The sequence below is a fragment of the Tursiops truncatus genome, chromosome 17, assembly GCF_011762595.2.
Source record: "Tursiops truncatus isolate mTurTru1 chromosome 17, mTurTru1.mat.Y, whole genome shotgun sequence".
NCBI classification, from domain to species: Eukaryota; Metazoa; Chordata; class Mammalia; order Artiodactyla; family Delphinidae; genus Tursiops; species Tursiops truncatus.
In genome coordinates, this window is record NC_047050.1 from 68,590,323 (window position 1) to 68,616,840 (window position 26,518).

Sequence of the window (26,518 nt, forward strand, 5' to 3'; positions counted from 1 at the left end):
AGGAAGCCACGATTTACTACGTGGAGTGAGATCAAACGATACGATGTATTCATGGTATTTAGCACTACTCAAGATGTGTTTAGAATTGGGGGCTATCTCGCTCATTGAAAGGAAAAGTAAGCTGAGTTTTTTTCCTACAAATAGCGATTGATAGGAAGGGGAAATAACAGACATTAAAAAAGCAGAAAAATAAAAAGCCAAACAATTTCAAATCATGGAAAGTTCAGAGATACGTCTGAGTTTTCAAAGGAAGGGTAAGGTCGTATAGCAGGTCTGTAAGTCTCAACCCTGGCTGCCCATGAGAATTGCTTTAAGAACTTAAAATAGATTCTGCACAGATTTTGCTTTACATGAACTGGTCTGGGGTCTGGAAAACCAGGATTTTTTTTTTTTAGGAACACCAGGATTTTTAAAATGCTCCTCTTCTGGTTCCAATGTAAAATCAAATCCGAAAACCAATGCTTTGCAGGGTTAGGTCCTGAACACCTGAGTGTCATCTCACCGTCCTCATTGCCTATGACAAATGTCACTAAAGTTTTGAGGCCAATATTTGCATGATGTTTTAATGTTCTGTCACTTCCAAAATAATTGCTTCTTGGACATATACTTCTGAATTCTGCACATGGGAAACCCACCGTCACAAAGTGAGCAAATGATAAGTGTTAAGCAAGAAGAGGGTTTTGCTTTGGCTTACCCGGGGATTCCTCCAGATTCAAGTTTGTTCGCAATATCCACATCCCAAGACCAGACATCAAACTGCCACTTCCGTAGACCCAACACGCCACATAGCACTGAGCCCGAGTGGATTCCAATCCGCATGTCAACATCATGCTTCGTCCTTGACCGCACATACCTGTTGACATAGGTGAATGCAGAGACACATGTAAAAGGCCAGTGTAGGCACCCTTGGCCTGGGTGGCAGCCTGGGTCTTGCCTACTCCATAAGTTCAACTCCTGTCCATTCATATGCCACCTCTTCCATGAAGCCTACTTGGATTTCCTGATAACAGAAAGATACCCTTCCTCCTCCAAACTCTACTAGTCTTTTATCTGAACGTGTAAGGGCCCTTATCGCCCTTCTCCCCAAACCTGCTCATCCTATATAACTTCTGTCTCAGGGAATGGCATCAATCTCTCTCTCTACTCACCACTGTACAAACCTGGGATAGATTATAGGTTCTGCACTTCATTGCACACTCCATTTCCAACCTAAATATTTTAATTTTTATTCCATTTTCTTCTCTCCCTTCCTCATACCAACACTCTAGTGCAGACCACCATCAGGCTTCAGTCTGGGGTCCCTGCCTCAGCCTGACCACCTTCCAGCTCATGTTCTATCATGTTCTACATGGCTATCACGAACACAGAAGTGGCCTTGTCCCTCCATCACTGCCTTGTCTGAAGCTCCTTCCTGACCTCCTGACTCCTCAGAGCAGTGGTCTCTGGAGTGTGCTCACATCCCAGGGCTGAGCCGGGTCAATGGCTGGGAAGCAGGAAGACAGTGATACAACCTCCATCCATAGCTTTTGCGTTTTATCTTTACCAGAATTTGATATATGGGTTGACTTTAGCCACCTTACAGGGTCTGTGTCAGACTGACCTCTGACTGTAAGCATGGGGGCGGAGGCAGCTTGAGAAAACAGGAAGATTTCTACCATCAGGAGTTTCCTCTGGGCACACACATTCCTTCTTCATTTTCAAAATATTTCAAACAGGGGCTTCCCTGGTGGCGCAGTGGTTGAGGGTCCGCCTGCCGATGCAGGGGACACGGGTTCGTGCCCCTGTCCGGGAGGATCCCACATGCCGCGGAGCGGCTGGGCCCGTGAGCCATGGCCGCTGAGCCTGCGTGTCCGGAGCCTGTGCTCCGCAACGGGAGAGGTCACAGCAGTAAGAGGCCCATGTACCGCAAAAAAAAAAAAAAAAAAAAAAAAAAAAAAAATTCAAACAATTTTAGTTTTAAAGTGTGCCCAGCATCACTATAGTAGAGGGTATAATATGGACTCTAGTGCCAGACTACCTGAGTTTATATCTTGCTCTGCTACTTACTAGCTGCATGACCTTAGGCACGTTACTTAACTTCTGTCTATAAAATGGGAGCGATAATAGCATTGTCAGGGTTAAGTGAATAAAGATACGTAGAGAGTTGAGAATAGTCTCTGGCACGTACTAAGGACTACTGGGTTGCTTGTCACATATGAAGGAACTGCAGGAAAGTTAACCTATTTCTTGTGGCCACACAGCTGGTAAGCATGATTCTAAGACTAAACTGGAGCTGCTGTTTTTCAAACCTCATACTCCTTGCAACATAGACACTGTATGTGGTGTGTGATTCTGGGCAAATAGCTTAATCTTATCCAGAGTTTCAATGGTTGTAGAATAAAGCTCTAGCTGATTGTTTCACTCACAGAGCCTTTGTGAGCCCCAAAGGAGATAATGGCTGTTAAAGTGCTTTGCCAACTAATTGTGAGGGTCTATTAAACAGCACACCATGCTAATGCCATTAGGCAATTAGCATTGTACAGGGAACGCACTGGAACATCTTAATGAAAAGACATTTAGATTTTTAATTTTCTTCTACAAAACAAATATCATAAGAAGACAAACTTTTTCATTGCACTGTTTTTCTTTTTGTTGTGTCTGGGATTTGACTTAATAAAAGAGAAGAATGAAATGACGGAGAAGTAATGAATAATTTACAGACAGCCATCCTCTTTGGAAAGGCTACCCAGCGGTGGCATAGAACTACAAACACATTCCATGTGTTTCAAGATCTGTTCTTGAGGGGGGAAGGGGCCTTTGAGCATTCTTGAAGCTAAAATGGAGGGAATTCAGCTCTGAGTTACGGGTCCCTTTTCAATTTTTCCAAAGAAGAGCCCCACCGTTGCTTTGCTGTGCCTCGTCAGTTGCAAGTAAAGAAAAAAAAATGCCTATAGATCACTCGCCTTATAAACATCTGCACCCGCTCTATTTCTCCACAAACTCTGAGCTTCTGGAGGGCAGGGGTACCATCTTTCATTTCCACGTGCCCACACTTAGCACAGTGCTTCGCACGTAGTGCTCAGAAGTATTTGTTGAATTCATGGACAAAGCTCAAAACCTTTCTTGCTCTACAGCCCCTTGTTGTCCCAAGATGCTTCTAAGAGTCCCAGGGGAACCACGGAGGTGTGTTTGGCCCTGCCAGTTGGGGAGTGGGGAGACCCTCTACATCTTTCCCTTTCAATTAAAGCAGCTTTGCTCTCATCTGTTTTCACGGAGGGCTTCTAGCTAAGATTTATTTTCAATAAAGACTCCACTTAATAGTTATTATTATTTTTTGTAGCTCTAGATCAAGCTGGGTACCAATAAGGCAACAGTTTACCAGCATAAGAGCGATGATGTCATTTCCTTTAATTGAACTATTAAAGATGAGTGTTTGGTATATGATAAAAGACGAAGAACCTTAGAAATGTTCTTTCAGTTGAAGTGCTTCAAATGGTTCATTTCTTAGCCAATTAACCAATCCATCGATGGTGCTGGAGAAGTGACAGCCATCATTGATCTGTAGATTAGACTTTCTCCACCGTTAAATAAATGGATGAATAGAGAGACAAACTTCAGCAGAGTAGCAGACCGGTACTGTGGGTGAAGTACATCCAACTCCTCAGCTTTGGGAGCAGAGACTGGAGTTCTAATGCTGCTTCTACCCCTTGTTGGCTGTGGAAACTGGAGCAAAGGAAGTAAATTCCCCTCTGTAAAATGGGAATGATATGGGCTTCTCAAAGCAAGTGACTCTCAACACCACCAAGGGGCATGGAGTCTGCATTAAAGCAGGCCTGGATGTGAAGTTAGGTATCTCAACTTACTACCTGTGGGACTCACGCTAGTTGCATTAGTCTCTGAGTCCCAGTTTTCTTAGGTGCAATGGGAAAGAGAAGTAGATTTTTGCAGAGTTGTTAGGATGGTTTATAAAATCATGTATATAAAGCACTTAACCTGGTGCAGTTTGAACACTCAAAAATAGTGGCTACTACTAATTTTTGTTAGTAATTAACAAAATTAGCAATTTATAATTATACAACTATATACAGGTTGAATCAGACCAAAAAAAAATTATGAATTGATCACACTACCCTTTCCTGCTAAAATTGTGCCTGCATTTGCTCTATTTACATCTAAATAGCTTCAACCAACCCATTTCATATACCAACTGGGCAGTTCCTAGACATGTATTGGTTCAAAAAGGATGAACTAATTTACAGTGTAGTAAGAACTGAGTGATTGGTCCTCAGCTCCCTAGATGACAGTGCCCTTGGACATTCTGGGAAAAATGGAAAAACAAGGGAGTTAGTTACAGAGGTCAACTACGGTCACTGTGCAGGGTGTTCTGTGCAAGTGTCAAGTCTTATCTTTACAATAACCCTGGGTACCATTACCAGTACCATTTTCCAAATTAGGAAACTGAGTTCCAAGAAGTTCCTTTCTTTAGGTCACACATATAGAGGTGGAATAGTTGGAATTTCACCCCAGTTGTGTGAGCCTAAATGTAGTGGTCCATTTCCTCTACCCTGAATGGTTTATGTTGAAAAAGGAGCCATGCTTAGGGGTACATGAACCACTGGGGTTTGGTCTGGCTCTGCCCAATAGATGGATGACACAGTCTCTGCCAGCTAATTCCAAAAGTCAGCAGACTATAGCAAGCTCCCTTCTGCAGATTCCAGAGTTCACTGAGGGTACCTCAGGGGTCACTCACTTTTGGGGTGGGAGCTGCCAGCATGGCGGCCATGGAGCCCGACTTTGTCTTCAACCATGATCTATCCTATAGCCTTTCCTGGACTTCAGAGTCAGCCTGCCTTACAAACCATGGGACCCATCTGCTTCTAAAAAGTTGGAAAGCTACCGTGTCTTATCCTAGCGTGGAAGCTGCAGTTTCACAAAGTACTTCATTCTGGTGCCCACAACAGTTCTGATAGGGAGATATCTATCAGCATTATAAATTTCCATTTTACAGATGAGGGAACTGCGGCTCCAAGAGAGTTAAGATGTAAATATTATCTCTTCTGTGTTGGCCTTTTATCTTCATAAAAGATGTCGTTTCATTCTCACCCTATGCCACATATACAGTCCATTTATCTCGTTTGTTCATTTGTTCAACAAGCATCTCTTGAAGTCCTCTGCAGATATAAGCAGGGAACGAAATAGACAAATCAGAAAATCAGTTCCTGTATTTATGGAGATTGCATTAGGATGGTTTCCCCCCATTTACAGCTAAGGAGGCGGGAGCGGAGAGAGGTTAAGTCACTCGCTCAAGGTCAGGAAGTAATGGGTCCTGATCGGCCCTCACAATGCCAGACTGCAAGCTGAGAGCTCTTTGGACACCTTCCTGCTGCTTGCACTCCCTTCAGCATCACCCTCCTGCTTTTGGGGGTGGAAAGGTAATGGGAAAACCTGGAGCAGGATTCCTGTTCAAAAACAGTGTGGACTGCAAGAGAAAAGCAAGAGAAGCAATCCAGCCACCCCTTTCCCACACTGAGCTCTATGTCTTTCTCTCTCTGTAAAAGTAGATTTTTAAAAAACTAAGGTTGCCCTAAATGGGGTGTGTGTGTGTGTGTGTGTGTGTGTGTGTGTGTGTGTGTGTGTGTGTGTGTGTTCGTACTCTGCAATGCGTACTTCTTTAAACTCACAAGCATTTTCTTATGCCATTGAATATTAATGTAAGTCATGGTACTTAATGGTGACCCATTTCCCTATTTTGTAATGTGCAAAACTTTATCTAACCATTTCCCTGCCTTTATACATTTAGGGAGTCAGATGAGCATGCCTCAGGGTCTTTGCGCTGCTGCTTAGGCTGTGTGTCATTGGCCGGAAGTTACTTATCCTACAAGAATTTCACGTTCCTCGTCTGAAAATTGGGGAAAGTAATAGTTATTTTCCTCTCAGGGCCGTGGTCAGTATTAGGTGAGGTGAGTCAGGAAGGTTATTTCGTATAGTGTCTGGCACATGGTGAGCATTCAATCAACATTAGCTTTATCAGCTATCGTTACCAGATAGTTTCAGTCTTCACCATGGTCAATAATTTTGCAAAAAGAATACTTGTTCATGTTAAAGGCAACTCTGATGCATTTCAAAGAGAAGTGCAGCCTTACGGATGCTGTTGTCAGGGACTTTTCAGAACAAGGTGAGAAAGGGGGTTTGAGGAGGAAAGAGACAGAGAGAGAGAGAAGCAAGGGAGAGAGGGAGACAAAGCAAAAAAGAACTACAGGAGGGAGAGCGGAGGAGGAACAGATGCCGCGAGGCATGCAGGGGGCTTGGGCACTCTTGCCTCCAGCGAGGAATGCCTTTCATTCCTCGTCCTGCCATGTTGCTTGGCAGGGCAACCCTGTCACAAGGATTAAGACCTTTGTTCCATTTAACCATCAGGGACGAGCCAGTTCCTGCTTGACATTCTGGTGTCATTCCATGCCTTTTTAGCAACTGTGCTGAAAAGACCAGGCTCTGTAATTTTCATTAAGATTCATCAAGGGAGCTTTGGAGATTATTAATAAAGATACTGCATATAACACAGCCCACCGCCAGCTCTAGTGTCTCCTCAGCTATCAAGTCTTTCCAAAATAGAGCCAGGGCGCGTGAAGAGGAGCCACCTGGAGCCCCTTTTCAATCTACATAATGGAATTATTATCCAAGCCTATTTTAATTAATTAAATTTTATGAACAGACATCCATGAGATGCTATTAAATGCTTTATTAGAAATAAAGTTATATTCAATCACTTTTTTTTGCCATTCATCTAGCTAATATCATGTTTCTAAAATCAAGTTTTTTTTTTTTTTGATGGAATAAATTTACTAAGAGGCTTGATTAAGGCTTATGATATTGTTACTGTCAGAAGTTTACTGACTTTTCTTCCCTCTCAGTGTCAGTTCTGCTAACTTATTAAGGATGTATGTGAGACCTCCTAGGCTATACTTTGATCCTTTGGGTATCAATGGCAGATTTCAGGCATCAGAAACAATTGGAGAAATCTGGAGCTAGGAGGTAGGATGCCGTAATTGTTAAGACCAATGGCTTTGGCGTCAGATGGTTCTGGATTGGTGCCCTTATTCTGCCACCGACCAGCTGTGTGATTTCAGGCAATTACCCAAACTCCGTAAGCTCCAGTTTCCTCATTGGGAAAGTAGGAGCCTAATTCCAGAGCTTAGTCAGGATGTACCCATATAGCTATACTGGTTGTTTATGGTTAACATCCATTCTGATTGGCTTCCCTGGCCTCTTCTGATTAGTCCATGCTTTAGCCATACTAGTTGTTCAATATTTTGCTCTCCACCCCTGCCTAACTCCCAGGATTGTTATAAGGACTAAATGAGCTAACGTATGTAAAACCCTTATCTCAGTTGATGGCATATAGTAGGTGTTCATTAAACCCTAGTTATTGTTATTATTATTTTACTAGAATAGCTTTCTGTAACTTAACTGAGTCAAATTTTCCAGTGTCCAGTCTCAGCCCTAATGGCAAGATCCTATTAAAAAATGTTTCTAGGGTGATAACATGCATACTATCTACTTAAATTTTCAAAAGAACACTCTGAATTTGGGATCTTATGATTCCCATTTCACAGAAGAGGCCATGTAGGCTCTGAGAAGTTAAGTCACATTCATCCCCAGCCACACACCTAATAATGGGAAGAAGCAGGAACCAGGTTATGTCTGCTGACTGCAGGTCAAGGTCAGTACGTTCCCTTTAAGTCATCTCATGGTGCTATAGTCACTCTTTCAAGGAACCATTGCTGTGATCACATCCAGCAACAAACTCTATCTTTAATAAAGTGGAACCCTGTCCAAAATACTTAGAGTATTACTAATTGATAAGGTAAGTTTACTATAATGATAAACATTTGATTTAATTTAAACTTCTATGTCACATATGGTGTCTTGGGGTACTTGGGGTCTCAGCTTTGGAGGATTATAACCTTTTCCTATTTCACAGCTACTGCTCTATTTCAGGTCCTTAGTTCTCTTTACTGGACTGTTACAAAAATATCTCCCAGCCAGTTTCATTCCCCTTGGCCTCTGATTTCTCTCATCCAGAGTAAACTGGAGAGAGAGTTATCCATGTCCATGGTTACCCTCCTCAAGCCCAGATCAGAACATGACACTTCCCCACTTCAAGTGTCAGTGACTTCCCACTGCCTGAGGAATGAAGCCCCAGTATGTCTTCCAAGGTCACCAACTATCTGTGCACCAACTCCATTGACTGAGTGTAGAATTGTAGGCATCACCAAGGCCTGCTTCAAATCCTTGACACACACACCTATATATATGCACAAACATACACACGCACACACAAGTATAGACACATAGGTGCTCACATACTGATGCATATCTACACATCTGCACGCAAGCACACGCACAAACACACATACACACCATACACGTATACATATGTACACACATATACACACCACATACATATATGTGTGTGTATAGGGAAACAATCTTTGGATCTCGGTCAAAAGGACCAACGTGGAGGGACCTTCAAGATGGCGGAGGAATAAGATGTGGAGATCACCTTCCTCCCCACAGATACATCAGAAATACATCTACACCTGGAACAACTCCTACAGAACACCTACTGAACACTGGCAGAAGACCTCAGACCTCCCAAAAGGCAAGAAACTCCCCACGTACCTGGGTAGGGCAAAAGAAAAAAAGAAAAAACAGAGGCAAAAGAAGCGGGACTGGAACTGCCCCTCTGGGAGGGAGCCGTGAAGGAGGAAAAGTTTCCACACACTAGGAAGCCCCTTCATTGGTGGAGGGAGGGGTGGTGGCGGGGGGGAGCTTTCAGAGCCACGGAGGAGAGCACAGCAACAGGGGTGCGGAGGGCAAAGTGGGGAGATTCCCGCACAGAGGACAAAAACAAAAACCCTTGTTTTTGTCCTAGGGTTCTGTCTGTCCGTTTTTTTTTTTGTTTTTTTTTTTTTTTTGCGTTAAGTGGGCCTCTCACTGTTGTGGCCTCTCCCGTTGCGGAGCACAGGCTCCAGACGCACAGGCTCAGCGGCCATGGCTCACGGGCCCAGTCGCTCCACGGCATGTGGGATCTTCCCGGACTGGGGCACAAACCCGTGTCCCCTGCATCGGCAGGCGGACTCTCAACCACTGCGCCCAGGGAAGCCCCTTAAAGCATTTTGATAATCAATGTTTATTTCTTCTGCAATGCCATCTCTGCAGCATATCTTCTGCTTAAGTTCAAGATGGGAACTCTTATGGAAAGTCTGTGGATGAACGGATAAAAAAGATATTCTCCCTTCCTTCCTTCCTTTCTTTCTTTCTCCCTCTCTTTTTCTCTACACACACACACACACACACACACACACACACACACACACACAGGAATATTATCTAGCCTTAAAAAAGAGGAAATCCTGCTATCGGCGGCAATATGGATGAATGTGGAGAACATTATGCTCAGTGCAATAAGCCAGACAGAGAAAGACAAATACTCTATGGTACCACTTATATGTGGAATCTAAAAAAAAAGTTGCACTGATAGAAACAGTAGAAAGGTGGTCATCAGGGGCTAGGATTGGGGTAGGGAAAAGGGGAACTGTTGGTCATGGGGTACAAACTTTCATTTTAAGATGAATAGGTTCTGAGGTTCTAATGTAAACATGGTGACTATAGTTAATAATACTTATCGTATACTTGAAATTTGCCAAGAGTAGGTCTTAAGCATTCTCATCAAAAAAAAGATAACTATGTGAGGTGATGGATGTGTTCATTAACTTGATTGTGATAATCATTTAAAAATGTGTAAGTAAGTATAGGGGCTTCCCTGGTGGCACAGTGGTTGAGAGTCCGCCTGCCGATGCAGGGGACACGGGTTCGTGCCTCAGTCCGGGAGGATCCTCGGTCTGGGAAGATCCCACATGCCGCGGAGTGGCTGGGCCCGCGAGCCATGGCCGCTGAGCCTGTGCGTCCGGAGCCTGTGCTCCGCAACGGCAGAGGCCACAACAGTGAGAGGCCCGCGTACCGCCAAAAAAAAAAAAAAAAAAAAATGTGTAAGTATATCAAATTACCACATTGTTCACTTTAAATATAAACAACTTTGTCAATTATATCTTAAAAATTTAGAGAAAGAAAGAAAAAAAGAAAGGAAAGTTTTGCTGCTTAAACTTGATTTTGACATGGTTGGTAAATCACAGACTTTCAGAGGCTTCAGAAGAGGTCTAGTCCAACTTCCTCATTTCATAGACAAGCCTCCAAGTAATATCTCTAATGGGCACCTACAGACAAGAGAAGGACCCCTGAGTGACCTGTTCATCACTGTATTTCCAGGGCTTAACCCAGTGTCTGACACATGGTAGAACTCAACAAATTATTTGTTGACCGACCCACTGATTTACTGACAGAATAGCATTTGCACACCTCATCAGCTGTAGAGTTGGTACAAGGCATTGGGGCTTCTGGGTGTCGGTCCCACTGCCTCCCTTGAAACCAGTCAACATATCACAATTCATCTTAGTTTTCAGGGCAAGACTCCGAAGTGTCCAAATTAACAGCAAGAAGCACCTGCAGCCTTTTCCATCTACCAAAGGCTGATCAAAAGGAAACTCTGGGTGGGAGTGGTGGGCTACTTCTCCACGGTCCCTACTGGGGGAAACATCTGCATCTCTGTGAAAGAGGGGGCAACAGCAGAGTGGACATTTCCAGCCTCTCTCCACCTGCCTACTTGGTCTTAGGGATGGTTATGGTTGGATTTTCATCCTATACCTCATGGCAAAGCACCTCGCTGCCTTGATCAGGCCCTGGTTGTGGGTAAGTTCCAGAGGTGGGACCCTGAGGGCCCACCCGTAGGGCATATCTGCCCACCCAGACTGTGATTTCAGGCTCAGTATGGAAATGACCAGTGTCACGTCAATAGAACGGGATCATATTTAGGAAAAGGGCTTCTGTGCCCTCTTCTTAACTAGGGGACTTCACAGCATTTCCCAATGTCCACAGAACTCTGCCTGAAACCTGAATAAAGTCAGGGATCTGTCAGCAAGTAGAAGGGTCAGGCACACTGTGTTGGCTGTGGCCGGGTTCTAGAAGGGGAGCGTCCAACTCCTTCGATTCCTCTTGCCTGTTCCTGGATTGCTCTTGGGAACCAGCAGGCAAGCTGAGCCTACAGTGGAGGGTGTGTGTTTGGGGGGTGCGGAGCAGGGGTTGTTGTCCTGGCTGAACCTGAATCCAGACCGACATTCCCGAGCACCACACGGATGCCTGACAGACCACACAACCCAGGTGTGAGTGCACGAGGAGAGTCTTCTGGTCTGTCTCCAACAATGCTCTTCTTCCCTTATAAGATGAAGACATAATCCACGGAGATTTCTGCCCATGTGTCCACTCTTTACTCCCTTTGCTCTGGCTGTGGGAAGATGTGATGCTTGGAGGATCTGCAAACATTCTGGAACCTTGAGGGGAGCTTTGGCAATATTGAGCTTCTGTCCCAAAGCAATGAACAGCCTAGCTCCAAAGTCCTTGACCGCAATAGCTCATCCCCCTTTGATTCAGCCTCTATTTGTCAGCTACACTCACCGAAGCCAAAAGCACTTGCCGCACACCCGTGAAGACGCCAGGTTGCCCTTCAGTGATTCCTGTTGGCCTTAGGATAAAATGCACCCCCTTAGCACGGCTTAGAAGGCCCTGCAGGTTCTGCATGCTCCCAGGGTGCCGTCTACCTGTCACCACCATTTCCACCCCAGGCTCCACCAGCTGCCACTACAGCACAGCCCAAATCCTGCCCATGGCCACCTATCTTCCAAGCGCTCCACTCCACCTCCAGGATCTAATGTCTTACTTTTCAGGTAACAGCTTAGACATGTGTACTCTGGAAAGTCTTCTCCAGCACCCCAGATTGCACTAACTGTTACTTCTCTATCGCCCCCGAGCACCCTGGTTTGATTCGTCTCAGAGCGTATTGTACCGTACTGGAATCATCTATGCAGGTATCTTTCCCACCGCACTGTAATCTCCCTGAGGGCAAGTACTATGCTCACCATGTTCACTGCTGTATCCCCACAAGGACATTCGTCATACAAATGTGTTGCCCAAAGGGTTGAAAGGGAGGTGTAACTAGAACATAATGAAGCTAGCGGTTCCTATGGGAGAACTAATGGGTATACAGTCTTCATGAAGTAAGTCAAAGAGCTCCACCTTTCAACGTACACGTGATCGACCGCAAAGGATAGATGGGGTGGTTTTGGTCTTTCCCATCAAGCACATCAAAGGCTCGGGTATTAGGGAGAAGGTCCCAAATTACCTGATGGTTTTGATCATGCTGAGGCCCATTTCAACGCAGCAGTGGGCGTGGTCCTGGCGGGGCTCAGGAAGTCCCGAAACGCAGTAGTAGCAGTCTCCCAGGATTTTAATGCGAAGGCAGTGATGCTCCTGGAAGGAACAAGGCGGGGAGAGGGAAGGACTGAGTCAACAGATGGGTAAGTGCTTCCGAAAGCCTTGGGAAAGAGGGGAGCCGGGTCAGCAGCCCTGCACCTTGGGATCAGGGGCTTCTACCTTTGAAATGCACCGCTATTTTCTTCCCAGGAAATTGGAGGGGGGAGTGGAAGGGCTCAGTGGTGGAACGGAGTCATGGAAAAACACTGGATTTTGAGTTTGACAGATACAGGGCCATATCCCAGCTCTGCCCTGTGGTAGCTTTCTGATCTTAATCCCCGCGGAACACTGAACACTCAAGTCCTGCTCCACTGACGTCTCTCTTCTCGGGACATGTCTCTGGATTAACAGTTTATCTCAGTTGCTAGCTCAACAATAAGCACTTAAAAAATAAATCACTTAGGGATGCCAACTGTTCCAACTCTACATAAAGTCCTTTCCCAACGATGGTACTGGCTCCTTAAGAAGAGGGGCTGACTGTGTCTTGTACATACTTGTATTCATTTACTGATTCACATGCTTGCTCACTGATAAACATCAGGTGTGCATCTATCATAAAGCAAGCATTGTCCCTGACACAAAGATGATTAAAACAACCCCTATTATATATTAAACAGAATGCACCCTCGCAAGAACCTGGAGGTAGGTACAATTTTTATCCTGATCACTTCACCAGTGAGAGGCAGGACACACCTGTTTGTTTGGTGGATTCACAATCTTGAAGACATGATCCTTACAAAGTTTCAAAGAGCAACAAGTACCTAGGAAATGGTGCATACTTTCATATTGGATGGGAATAGGCTGGATTTTGCAGGTTACAGAGCAAAGAGAACTTGGGGCGGTAGAGCATAGGGGCTAAAAGCACTGGCTGAGGAGTCTCGTTGCAGATCAAATCCTAGACCCCCCACCCCATCCTCACTGTGTGTTTTTAGGTAAATTACTTAACCTCTGAGCCTCCATTGCCTCATCTATAAAATGGGGATAAGAACAGGACCTCATTGTGTGATTGTAAAGATGTAGGAAGATGAGGCATGTGAAGGCTTAGTATAGGGTCCAGCAGATGGGGCGCTAAATTAACGTCACCCATCTCTATGATGATGACTTGGACTCCTGTCCTCGTTCTTTCACATTTCTATCTGTGACACAGGCAGATTCTCTCCAGGTCTCCTTGGGTAGATGGTTGGGACGGAACGACCCTGAGATGTCTTCTAGATTTGAAGCCCTAGGTGCCTGTGGGTCTATGGCTTTGTGGGTTAGGGGCTGTCCTTGGGAAACCACAGTCCAAGGGCATGAGGAGGGGAGGTGCAGACAGAAAGGGGCCTACTGAGATGCCAGCAGCACAGTGGATGCCCTGGTACTGCCAAGTTACGAAGCACCATGCTGGTTTCCTAATCTGATCAGGCGTTGGGACATCATGTTTGGGTAACAAGTGAAATCACTTTCCCAATAAAAAACAAATATCAGACAGGGAAAAGAGAATCAGAACTGGCTCTGGTGTTTCCCTATCTGGATGAGATCTCCAGGGCCTTGCCAACCTTCCCAAATGGGCACAGATGCGATCTTCAGAACGCTGATAGCAGGCACAGCTATCCCGCGGTTATTTTTAGGAGTGTGTGGTTCCTATCTATTGGCTGCTTCATTGCAACTAATTTTGTAAGAGAGCAAAAAGGGAAGCTCAAGACCTTCACTTGTTTCTTCTAAGACGCTCTAGACTGTTATGGCCAGAATGGAACTAGGGAGACCTGACCCACAGGTCCTGGCAGTTTCCAGATTTGTGGAGTCCACGGGACAAGCTTCAAAAACCCAGAAGGTCCAAGGCGCTTCTCTAGAGTTCAGTTTTGTGCTTTGCCAAGGAAGTATGAAAAGTCCATCAACATACAAAAATAACAACCAAACTACCACCTATCCCCATCACTTTATGAAAGAAAGGGCGTTTTTAACACCAAAAAAGTAAAAAGACATATTCTTGGACTAAAGGAAAGTTCCTGGCACTAAATGAAATGAATGATAAAAACTCAATACATTGAAGTGTGTATATATATATATATATATATAAATACACACACGCACAATTGCTGTACATATTTATACTACATATACTGTATATATATATGTTGTGTATATCCTACAGCGATGTAGCGAGTTTTTATATGCATATACATATACATATATGTATCTCACATGTGGCCACAAGTTAAAACTTCCTAACATTTGTTTGCAAAGGAGCAAATCCCTTACTCTGACTCTGCAGCGGAGAACACTGAGGCTGGGAGGTAGGGGTTGGTGACTTCAGTCAGCCACACTTTGCCTTCAGATGGTCTCTGGGGCAGAGCGTGCTGTGACTCGGGCTGTTGGTAGCCTGGTCAGCACAGAGATCTGCCTCCCTGTTGACAATGGGGAGGGGGAGGGAAAGGGTAGAGCAGGAAATACTTTGGTCTAAGAATCAGACCTCCGCATTCTAGTCAAATTTACCAGCTGTTTGACCTTCGATAAGTCACTGAAGCCACTGATAAGTGGGTTTCAATTCCCTATACGTGACGCATGTGAAAATGGTCCCCTTGCCCTTAATACATAACTAAGTAAGCATGGTCATCAACTAGCAATGCCAGTGACAGCTAACCTGAAAAGAGTCTTCTCCACATTTAATGCTGTGCCTTATCTTTTCTCCTTTGAGTCTCACAATAACCCTGAACGTGGCAGACCATGTTTTTAGATATGAAAATTTCAGTGTAAGACAGATGGAAAACTTCCTGGGCCACAGAGCAGCAGGCTAAAAAGTAATGGATATGGATTATATATGATATTCAGAAGCTCCAAATCAGTGATTTTTCCATGCAAACAGAGGTGAAAACATTTTGGAAAACTTTAGGGAAAGGCAGTTGTATTTATTGAGCACATACTATGTGCCGGGCTGTGTGTTAAAGGCATTATATTGATCTTGTTTAGTCTTTACGACCACATTCTGAGTCATGTGCCACTTCACGGATGGCTTAAGGAAGTGAAGGTCACACAGCAAGTGAGAGACAGAAGTGGAATTCACAGCATGTCTGTTTGACTTTGGGACTCCATGCCCTTTCTTTACAAAACTGCAGAAATTATGGCAGAGTCCAGAATGGTAGATCTCCTGACAAAAATGTGTTTTGGAAGGAGATCTGTAAAATAGTTCATTACCCTTTGGAAAGTGAAGATGTTTGTAACCCAGGGTTCATTTTTCTTCTAAACAAAAGGTGAAGCTGGCAGCCTCCTTGAAAAACTGTGGGCCCCATATAAATGGTATGTATATATGCATATGTGTATATATACCAATCATGTATGTATATATAAATATAAATATGAAAGGCCTGTCTTCTCGTCTGTCAAGTTCTGTCAATTTGCAGACACATTTTTCTGATCAATTCCCGTGAGCTGTCAGACGATTTGACAGTAATATCCAAGCAACTTCTTTTTACCAGAAACTGCTTTGAAACACTCACATTAAAAAAGCCAGGTTGCTTTGAAAAAAGATACTGAAAAAGAAAAACAAAGTAGGGTGAGGGTCTTGTAAATTTTATCGAGTAAGTCTTAATATAATCCTTTTCCTCCCATCTTGATGGCTTTGATATGATTAAAAATCTTGGAAAAAAATCCAGAGAATTTATGAAACCATGTATGCACATAACACCGAGGAGATACAGGCACCAAATTATCAAAGATGGTTATACCTTTGAGGAGGGGTAAGATTACAGGGATACATACTTTCTCTATTGTCTCTGTCTTTGATGTTTGAATTTTACATAATGGACAAGTATTGCTTTAGTAATCAGAAAAAAAAATGAAAAGAAAAAAGACTCTCAGAACAAAAACATTAGTGCTACGAATGCACTTTAAAAAGTTATATTAGAAATCATGACAATTTTTATAGTACTGTATCTAATTGTAATTATACAAATTAACACATGAATATATTGTCCTAGTAAAAATGAAACTGTAGGTAAGTCTCCTTTAGTAGCCTCTCCCCCTCAGACACACCACACCCTGCAAACCTGGTCTCCTTTCCCCTCTTTAGAGGCTGTTATGCATTAATATATATATTTCTATGTTTATATATATGCACCATTTTTCATGCTCTTTAGCCATAAATGGATCATACTATGTTTATAGATCTGAGACATGCTTTACCATGCAACAACATGTCTTGAAATTCTTTCTATGTCGGTACAGAAATAGCTGTCTCATTCTTTAAAATCTATTGATTAGTTTTCCATAGTGTTGGAATTGTTCCTTGTAACAATAATTTAGGTTGCTTCCCGTTTTGTCAGCAATCTGAAACAAGGCTTAAGATGTAATGATGTTGATTTTAAAGCCACGATAATAGCATACATATTTTTCATTCCTAATTTGTTAGGGAGAGGAGTAGATAGGGACTACTTTATTTACTTATTTATTTTTTTAATAAATTTATTTATTTAATTTATTTATTTTTGGGTCTTCATTGCTGTATGCGGGCTTTATCTAGTTGCTGTGAGCGGGGGTTCCTCTTCGTTGTGGTGCACGGGCTTCTCATTGCAGTGGCTTCTCTTGTCGCGGAGCACGGGCTCTAGACACGCAGGCTTCAGTAGTTGTGGCTCGCGGGCTCAGTAGTTGTGGCTCGTGGGCTTACTTGCTCCTCGGCATGTGGGATCTTCCCGGACCAGGGATTGAACCCGTGCCCCCTGCATTGGCAGGCGGATTCTTAACCACTGCGCCACCAGGGAAGTCCAGGACTACTTTACTTTTTTAAAACAAGATCAAAGATCAAAAGTTACTAGAGTTTGCCAAGGGCACTAGAAAGGGTCAAAAACACTCTGCTTTGAGCAGCCACAAGGGCACTGAGGAATTCAACCGCACTAAGAGGATCTTTAACAGAAGGCTTTGAAGTTTTTGCCTGCATCATAGTAATGCAGTGGATAAACGGGAGGGTGCAATGGATGATATTTACATGGGAAGTGGGTTCTGTCAGATGTACGACATAATGAAAATCTAAAGCAAATAATTATGGCAAGGCAGAGAGAGATCATCATAAAGCCACAGAATTTTGACGCTAAAAGATATCACAAAAGGCAAGTCCAATCCCCTTTTACACAGAAGCAAAGTCTGTGACCCACTTGGTTAAGTGATTTGCCTAAGGCTGGGGGCAAAAACATTTTAAAGTAGGTTTTCTCATTCCAAGGTGAGTAGAATTGTTTTCACTGGCAGAGTTTCTCAAGCTTTTCCATAGAAGCCCCCTAGAGTAGGACAGACTGATGCACTAGGGTGGGTAGGGATGGGGCAGGGGGTAGAGTGGGAGTGACGGAGTACTTATGGGTGCTGAGTACTTATTTTGAGCCAGTCTCTGTGTATTGTTTCATTTATCCTTCATTATAATTCTGATAGGAAAACTGAGACTCAGAGAGGGGATCTGTACAGTTAATTGAAGTCCAGCCCATAGTTGAAGGCCTAGAAATCTAAACCTTCAAATTGGCTGGCATGGACGGCAATACATCTCTGACATCTAGCTCCATCCCCTAAAGTGCCTGGGGCACTGCTTCGTGGTCAGGAGTGAGCACCTGGTCTCAGATGGTCTGAATTACAGATGCACCACCTACCAGGGGTTCTGGGCCGATTATTTTACTTCTTTGAGTTTCAGTCACTTGTTCTGTAAAATGGGAACAATAAAGAACCTCTCTTGTGGGTTTGTTTTAAGAACTGAATTAGGCAATCCAGGGCAAATACGCAGTCTAGTGCATAATGAACACCAGGCAGTTTACGAATGTTAAATATGATCAAAATTAATAATAATTTTACTCCCTCACTGGTATGTGTTTCATTTGATTTTTTTCTTTAAATCTTTCAGGAAGACTCATTCTCCAGAAGATGGACTATAGCTTCTTGCGCCCACTGGGGCTCGATGAGCTGTGCACCCCCATCTCACTCCCTCTTCTCCCACCACGTACACTGTAACCAGGGCAAAGAGCCCGGGCTACAGGACCAAGTCCACGTTCCTTAAAAGGTCGCATGGTGCCCTCCAGACCTGCTTCCCTTTCCTCTTCAAGCTCACTTCTCACTGCAGTCTCCCATGCCCTTTGTGCTCCAGCAATCTTGAGCTCCTTATAGCTCCCCAAATAAGCAGCCACATTTCCACATTTTCACACTTTCCTGCCTTTGCATCATGGCTCAGCCTGGAAGGCTCTTCATTGTCTAATCTGATGCCGGGAAAGGTCCCGCTCTCCCTCACACCCAGCTGCGTATAGCCTCTTCTCTTCATGGTGCTACGTTACCGCCCTCCTCACCCCAAGCACCGACTGTTCCTTCTTCCGTCCACCAGGACTTCTGTGCCTATTGCTTGCACCACACTGTCCTGCGAATTTTACGGACTTGTCTTTCTCCCTTAGCAGACGCTGAGGGCAGGGACTGGTTTTGTCTCGCCAGAGCGCTGCACGGTTCCTGGCACCTAGTAGGTACACAGTAAGTGTTGGCCGAACAACTTGGATTACATTTTACACAACGACCCTTTCTCTGAGTCGATGGGGATTACTGTGACACCAGAAACGGACCTTGATCACGTCTCTCAGTCCTCTTTGGAGGGTCATTTTTGTTCATCTTAGTATCTCTGAGCAGAAATATTCAGAACCAGGAAGTAATGTAGAATAACTATGTGTAACTGGCACCAACCGCCCTTGAGGCAACAATAAAAAGAAATGGTGCACATTCTTCCCCACCTTCAAATTCCTAGTCCTTCAGGTTAATCCAACCCTTCCAACAGGAGGAGACCTCAGTTTCCACCTCTTCTTCTGCTCACGTCAGTCTCCTACTCAATAGTTGTCCAGTAGCTACAGATTACAATGCAGGGTCCTTGGCAGGTCCTTGCTTATTTTTCAAGCCTCACCTCTACCACTCCCTACCTTGAATTTTCCTTTCAGCAGTGCTAAATCTCTTCTGGTTCTCTACACATATAGCATCTTAATTTTTGTTTTCCCCTCTGCATACAATGACCTTCCCTGCCTTCTTCACCTCAATTTTACACCTAATTGGTATATAATTTTTTTTTTTTTTTTTGCGGTACACGGGCCTCTCACTGTTGTGGCCTCTCCCATCGCGGAGCACAGGCTCCGGACGCGCAGGCTCAGCAGCCATGGCTCACGGGCCCAGCCGCTCTGCGGCATGTGGGATCTTCCCGGACCGGGGCACAAACCCGTGTCCCCTGCATCGGCAGGCGGACGCTCAACCACTGTGCCACCAGGGAAGCCCCGGTATATAATTTTTATACAATAAAATTTACCTTTTTGGTAAATGTGTACAGTCACACTCACATATAGAGCAACTGGATCACTCCCCAAATCACCTCACCCTATGCTTCTGTGCAATCAGTCCACTCCCTCCACCCCTCAACCCTCCTGACAATGACTTATCTCTTTCCTGTCCCTATAATTTTTGTCTTTTCTAGAATGTCTTACAAATGGAATCATAAAGTGTCTAGCCTTTTGTGTCCGGCTTCTTTCACTTGTCATATTGCAGTTGAGATTCACTGATGTTGATACAGGTATTGGTGATTTATTCCTTTTTATTGATGAACGGTATTCTATTTGTTTTCTCCTTTTTAAGACCCAGTCTAAGAATCACTTTCCCCCGGAAGTCTTCTCTGATCCAAGGGTTATATGTTGTTTCTGTGTTCCCATGGCACTCTAGACTTCCCTTCATCACGGCATGTAGCACATTGTACACTGATGACTTTTTTAAGTATCCATGACTAGACTTAGCTCTAAGGGGGAAAGTGTGCTTTAGTTATTCCCATATTACCTACACAACACCTACTAGGTGCTCAGATGCAAGTGTGAATGGATCTCTGTGGGAGTGAGGCAGCCTTAAAATAGGACATTTTGATAACCTAACAATGAACTCCCACTGATGCGGTCTCATTAAACCCTCACGACAGCCTGTGAAATGGATACTAGTATACACCCTTTACAAAGTAGGAAGTTAAGGCATGCCAATTTGAACCCCAAACCCACTCTAAAATATAGCATGGCAGTGACATTCCTCTGTCATGGGAGTGGCTTGGGGACTAGGAATCTGTGTTTTGGTGGCAAACGTTCATTCCCTTTAACCTCTTCTCTATTTTAGCTCTGGCCAAGCCAGCAGAAAAAGAAAGGTAGCGTCTGGTCGGCTAAAAACAAAGCTCTTAGGTCAAACAAAATGGTGGCAGGATGGGCCAGTAGCTCACTGGGCCTTGAGAAGAGACTCATTCATTCCAGATGGCTGCGGTTGGCTGGGAAACTTCAGGCAGCCATTCCTGCATGAAGCAACCCTGAGGCTGCAGCTGGATGGTGCCCGGCCACAGGCAGGGGGAAATGGAAAGCAGATTAAAAAGGACTTTGGTTTAATTGTCACTCAACCAGCTGTCTCTCAGCTAGGAAAATCTGACAAACCTCCCGTCCGAGACCTGTAAGTAACTAACATCGGTCCCCAGCAAGCGCAAGGGTCGGGGATCCACGCCTGGGGTCAGGATGCGGAATGGTAATGACATTGGTGATGAAGGCTGAGTCCCTCTCTTCCCTCGTTCCGCATGCAGTCCCTCACTCCTGCAAAGACTAGGGGGCAATTAAATTCAACTCACGTGGGCCAGTCGATCAAATCTAGCAAAGAGCTCGTTGAGCATCCTGACCAGCTCCTGGGCAGACAAGGTCGTGGAGAGGTTGGTAAATCCTTTGACATCTGCAAAAAGAATACTGGACAACAGGGAAGGGATCGGGTGGGGAGAAAAGCACATTAATATTTTAATCTATCCTGGGAGACACATCACGATTCAAACAAACCAAGTGTGGTCTGAGATGTTAGCTCTCCTTGCCACGGGGGTCTCAAGGAATGCCTCAGTGTTTAACAAACATCTCAGCAGAGAGTCCACCCAGGGGTTCAGGAAGGACAAGATAGGCAACGGAAAGCCCTTCTTCCTCTGCAGGGCTGTGGAGTGTGGGCAACGCAAACAACCCAAAAGGGAATTTTTCACTAGGAATAGATCAATTTATCGTGGAAAGCAAAATGAAGCACTATGAATTATCTCTACATTTTCACAATGAACCGCAAAGCAGACTGCATGAGCACAGAGCAAAATGGACACGGGGACAGAAGAATGCGAAACCTCGTTATCTTCAGCCCAATGACACACATATACTCTATCCAAAACGGCAGGCAAACAGAGTTAGGCATTTTCCAAAAATTGTGGGAATAGGTAGCAAGCCTGGGAGACCTTAGACAGAATAATTAATTAACTGAAACGCACATTTACTAAGTTAGGTGAGGTCTGATACTATGCATATGGCTAGGTGGAAGGGAAGGGGCAGTCCTTGAAAGCCTTATAAACGCAAGGCACTGAATGAACACTGTCCTGTTAATCCATCCAGTTACCCTGTGGGGAAGGGACTGTTCATTCCATTGTGAAGATGAGGAAAGTGAGGCTCAGAGAGGAGGGAAACTTGCTCAACATTTACTAGTAGCCCGGGGCAGAGTCGGGATCGTGCACGTGGCTGAACTGCAGGGTGGGGCACTGCTTCACCCACCTAAACACACCATCTCAGGAACTGACGCAATCACAGGGACACCTCTGAGAGGAAGGATGGAACACCAAAAAGTGTATCGTATTTTCTTGATTCTCGTGTTTGATCATCTCTGAAACTGACGGCATTCTGCAGTGTGCCAAACTTTTTGATTATTTTTCTTAGTGTTACATAAAATAATGGTGTCCTACCATTGGTGTGACTAGTTTTAATGAACTAGGTGAATCAGCCGGAAGGCACTGTGGAATGTGCATTGACTTACTTTGGTCACCCCTGGTATTCAGTGGTTCTTAAAGTTGTCTCCATTTTTATGGATTCTCGTTCCTAAAAAATGTACAAGTATTCAAAATTTTGTACTTCATTTCAAGGGATCTGTACCTTCCCAGAAGCCCATTCAGATTCTCATTAAGAATTTTTAGACCTCAGTTTAAAAACTCTTGCTTTAATTAATTAGATGATGCCTTAATTATTTTAGCAAATATTTATGTATCTACTATGTGACCAGCTACACACTGTGCTAGGAAGTTGTATTAAATGATAAAGAAGCCTCAGTGCATGTCCTCAGGATGCTCAGAGTATGGGGAATGGAGCTGGGCTGACAAAGAGAAAGACAGAAACAACATAGGCAATGACTACTGTGATAAAAAGACACACATTGGGGATGACCAGCCATTGGGGGATCAGGAGTTTTCTAGTGAAGCAAAGTCCAGGCTGAGTCTTGAAGGACCTCGGGGACTTGATGGGTAAAGTGAGTAAATGAATGGCTGCTCTTAGCGAGAGATCAGCACATACTAGGGTCTGGTGGAAGAACAAGCAAATGGACCAGGGTTCTGCAAGCATTCAAGGACAGCTAGTCAAAGGGTAGTATTGAGCAAGGAGGATGGGAAGAGAAGAGGGAAGAGGGAGAGAAAAAAAAGAGAGAAAGAAGGAGGGAGGAAGGAAGAGAGAGACAGAGAGAGAGATGAGGTCAGAGAAGTGAGCAGAGGAACAATATGGAAGGGCTTGATTAGTCAGGTTGATGAATACAGACTTTTCCCTAAACATGATGGAAAGCTAGTGAAGGGTTTTAAGCGTGGGAGTGATACCTTTAGATTTTTAATGTATAAGGCTTCCTCTGGCAGGGTCACTACACTGCCACTGTCCTCTACAGCTTTCTGGTGGCATAGTAGCTGGTCACATGCATAGGATTTGAGTCTAGACAGACTGGGGTTCAAACCCCAGGTCCCCACTTATGAATACTATGAGCTTCTCCAATACTTTATCTACTGAAGATGATCGTAGTACCTACCTCACTAGTGGGCAGCAAGTGTTTGGCACAGTGCCTGGCATAGCAAGTGCTCCGTAAATGCATTAGCTCTCCCCATCGTTACTGTACAAAAGTGCACTACGATTGAATGGTTGGGAAGAGAGAAAGAGGTAACAGAGAAGGAAGGGAGTCTGACCATTAACTGGATTATTTGTGACTTGTGGCTAAAAGAATTCCTGTTGACAGAAACCTGAAACAATAGTAGCAGCAATACTTACAGAGTGTTAACTGTGGACTTGATATGCTCTCAGAGTTCTACACGTATGAACTCGTTCATTCCTCATAACAACCTATGAGGTAGGACCTAGGATGATCATCTCCATTTACAGATAAGGAAACTGAAGCCTGAGTAACTCTCCCACAGACATGAAAATCTAGGATTTGAACCAGGCAGGCTGGTTCTGGAATCTACACTGTTTATCACTACAGTAATACCACCTCTGAAGTAAGCCATCATCATGGCAGGTGGGAAGTGGAAGGGTCCAGAGATCATCTAGTCCAACTACTCACTTTATGGATCCATTTGCCCCTAACTATTAATATCTATCTGTCTGTGGCAGGACAGCTTCATTAATTAATTCATTCAACAGCTAATAAATGGAATGCCTACTATGTATATCAGATACTGGAGATACAGTGGAGAACAGAAAGTACCACCACAGCCCTTATGAAACATGCAGTCTATTGAAAGAAGAGATGGGATTCCCTGAGAGCAAAGGGCATAAAAGTTTCAGATGTGTTCAGTGTTCCAAAATCATGAATTTTTTTTTTTTTTTGCGGTCTTCTGAACACACCGTGCTTTATACACTGGTGTTTGTACATGACATACCTGCTCCCTGGCATAGTTTCTTTCCTGTTGCTACCTATTAAAGTCCTACTTGTCCTTTAAGACCCCACTCATATGCTAAGATTCTACTTTTATGGAGATTCCCCTAAGCATAGCCTGTCACCCCTATTCTAGCCTCCTGCCCAGCCTGTGCTCCCCTCTGTCATGGCATTTATCACTTGGTAACACAATCATGTGTGCAAAGTGTGCTCCATCCACGAGCTAAAGAACAGGAAGAGAGTTACCTCCGTATCTCATCCCCCAGCACATGGTGGGCCTCATGGTATATTTCCTGAATTGAATCATCAGAAATCTTCAGAACTGAGTCTTCCTTCCTCAGAGTGTGGTTATGGCCACTGCTGGCATCTCTTGGGAGCTGGTTAGAAATGCAGATCTCAGGCCCTGCCCCAGACCCACTGGATCAGAATCTAACAAGAATTTAACAAGAGCCCTAGGTGACTTGTGTGCACCTTAAGGATGGAGAAGCCCTGGTTTAAGTCATAGTTATGCAATAAGAGTTTGTTGAGCAAAAGACAAGAAGCAGAAACCAGGGCCCTGGTTCTCTCTTGTTCATTCTGCTCCCCCCAGGTGCTGGGCTCACGGTCAGTTCTTTTGACTCTAGGTATAAACTTGTAATCTTCCAGATGACTATACCGAAGAGGCCATATTAATTGTCAGATCTAATTTGCTTATATAAGTTGTTTATTTGGCTAAAAATAAGCTATGTTACCTATTAGTCACTCTGAAAACAGAGTCCTCAAGGAGACTTCACTAGACTCATTAGGAACACGAGCCCTGTGTAGACTTTTATTCCTAACTTGTGTTCTTGGGCAGGTTATTTAACCACTCTGAGCTTCCATTTTCTTTATAACAAAGCAGAGATCATTAAAGCTACTCTGCAGGATTACTGAAAGGAGATCACTTGTAAATCACGGCATAGTCCTCAGTAAGTGGAGAGTACGTAACTCCTTGTGGAAATTTTTGGGAATCGGAGAGTGTTTAATAGATGGCCACACAAACAGACCTCCAAAGCCAAGTTCTCTAGCTCCACTCAACTGCATTTTGCTTGTATGTGAAACGGTAGTCTGCAAGGCCAATGTTAAAACCAAGCAGGACCCTGTGGGGCTCCTGGGCACAAAAGCCTTTCTGTGTCCCCCATTTCTTGATTACAGGAAATAGGCTTCACTCAGCCTCCATGATCTTCCCTGAGTTCCAACTAGCAGGTTCAAACCGCTGCTAATCAGGGAAGGGAGGGGATGCAGAGACAAGGGAGGAACAGTCAAGAAACAATAGTGCAGCCTTGGGGCTGGGTCCTGGTTCCCCCTCAAGGGATACACATAACAATATCTTTGAGCTGTTTTGCAGATACTGAAACCTCCACCAGGTGGGAGAAGTTAACTGTCTGCTGCCCACAAGCACGCAGACCCCAGACCGGGTGGAACCGGAAGGTTGATGATGCCGACTCCCACTTACCTCCCCACCAACCAATCAGAAGAATGTCCACTAGCTGATCACGCCCTCTTTGAGCCGTTACCATAAAACTTCTCACTACCCCCACCAGGTTGGTCAGAACACACAGTTTTGAGGGCAGGAGCCCGCTGTGGCCCCCTTTGCCTGGCAAAGCAATAAAGCTATTCTCTTCTACTTCACCCAAAACTCTGTCTCCGAGATTTAATTTGGGGTCAGGGTACAGAGGCCGGATTGGGCTTCAATGTGATGACTGTACATGTTGACAGGCCTGGCTGGGAAGAACCAGTCATTCAAGAAAGTGAGTAGACTGAGTTATGCCAGCAAATGCGTGCAAATGTACGTGGCATGGGGTTCGGGGGCAAAAGGAACGGGGGCAGGGAGCTCTGGTAGAGAAGCTAACTGTCCACCAAATCCATGCCTGCCTCTCACTAGCAAAGACCACTAGCAGGGGCTCTGTGCCCCTCTTGTATCGAGCTGGAGCCGTGGAATCAGGTCCCATCAATGGAATCTGAGCAGAGTGATAGATGCCGTTTCTGGGCTGAGGTGGTAAAGAAGCAGGTGTGCCTTTTCTACCCTTTTCTCTCCAAGAGCTGAATGCCAGCAACTTTGCAGCCCAAGGGGGTGATACAGCTATGAAATGCAGGGGGCTTTATCCCTGAATCACCCACTGGCAGGGAGTATAAGCCAGGGGCAGTTGTGTGGATGAATTACATTGAGTTTGCATCATTGAAACTGAGAGGTTATTTGTTAGAGCATTCCCCTAACTAGCGCAAGAAATGCCTTAACTACATGGGGAATAAGGAAAGAGAAGCGGAATTGGGCAGATGGGATTGGAAGCCCAAATGGCTTCTCATAAAAAGCCGAGTGGCCATGTGGAGCTCCAGAATGAATCTGGTGAAGGCTCCTATGTTTGTAGCTGAAATCGACTTGACAGTCCAAATGTTTTGTCCATTTCAAGCAGCT

The 26,518-nt window shown here is 44.5% G+C and overlaps 1 protein-coding gene across 1 annotated transcript in view; it reads right to left on the reverse strand.

The window, feature by feature from the left end:
• ADCY8 (adenylate cyclase 8) overlaps window positions 1-26,518 on the reverse strand; it is a 217,733-nt gene that overhangs the window by 113,648 nt on the left and 77,567 nt on the right. Inside the window, exons 4-6 of the mRNA XM_019931940.3 lie at window positions 21,017-21,128; window positions 12,275-12,402; window positions 695-853 (exon numbers count right to left, since the gene is read on the reverse strand). Of these exons, the coding sequence (XP_019787499.1) occupies window positions 695-853; window positions 12,275-12,402; window positions 21,017-21,128 (399 nt within the window). The remainder of the gene's footprint in view (window positions 1-694; window positions 854-12,274; window positions 12,403-21,016; window positions 21,129-26,518) is intronic.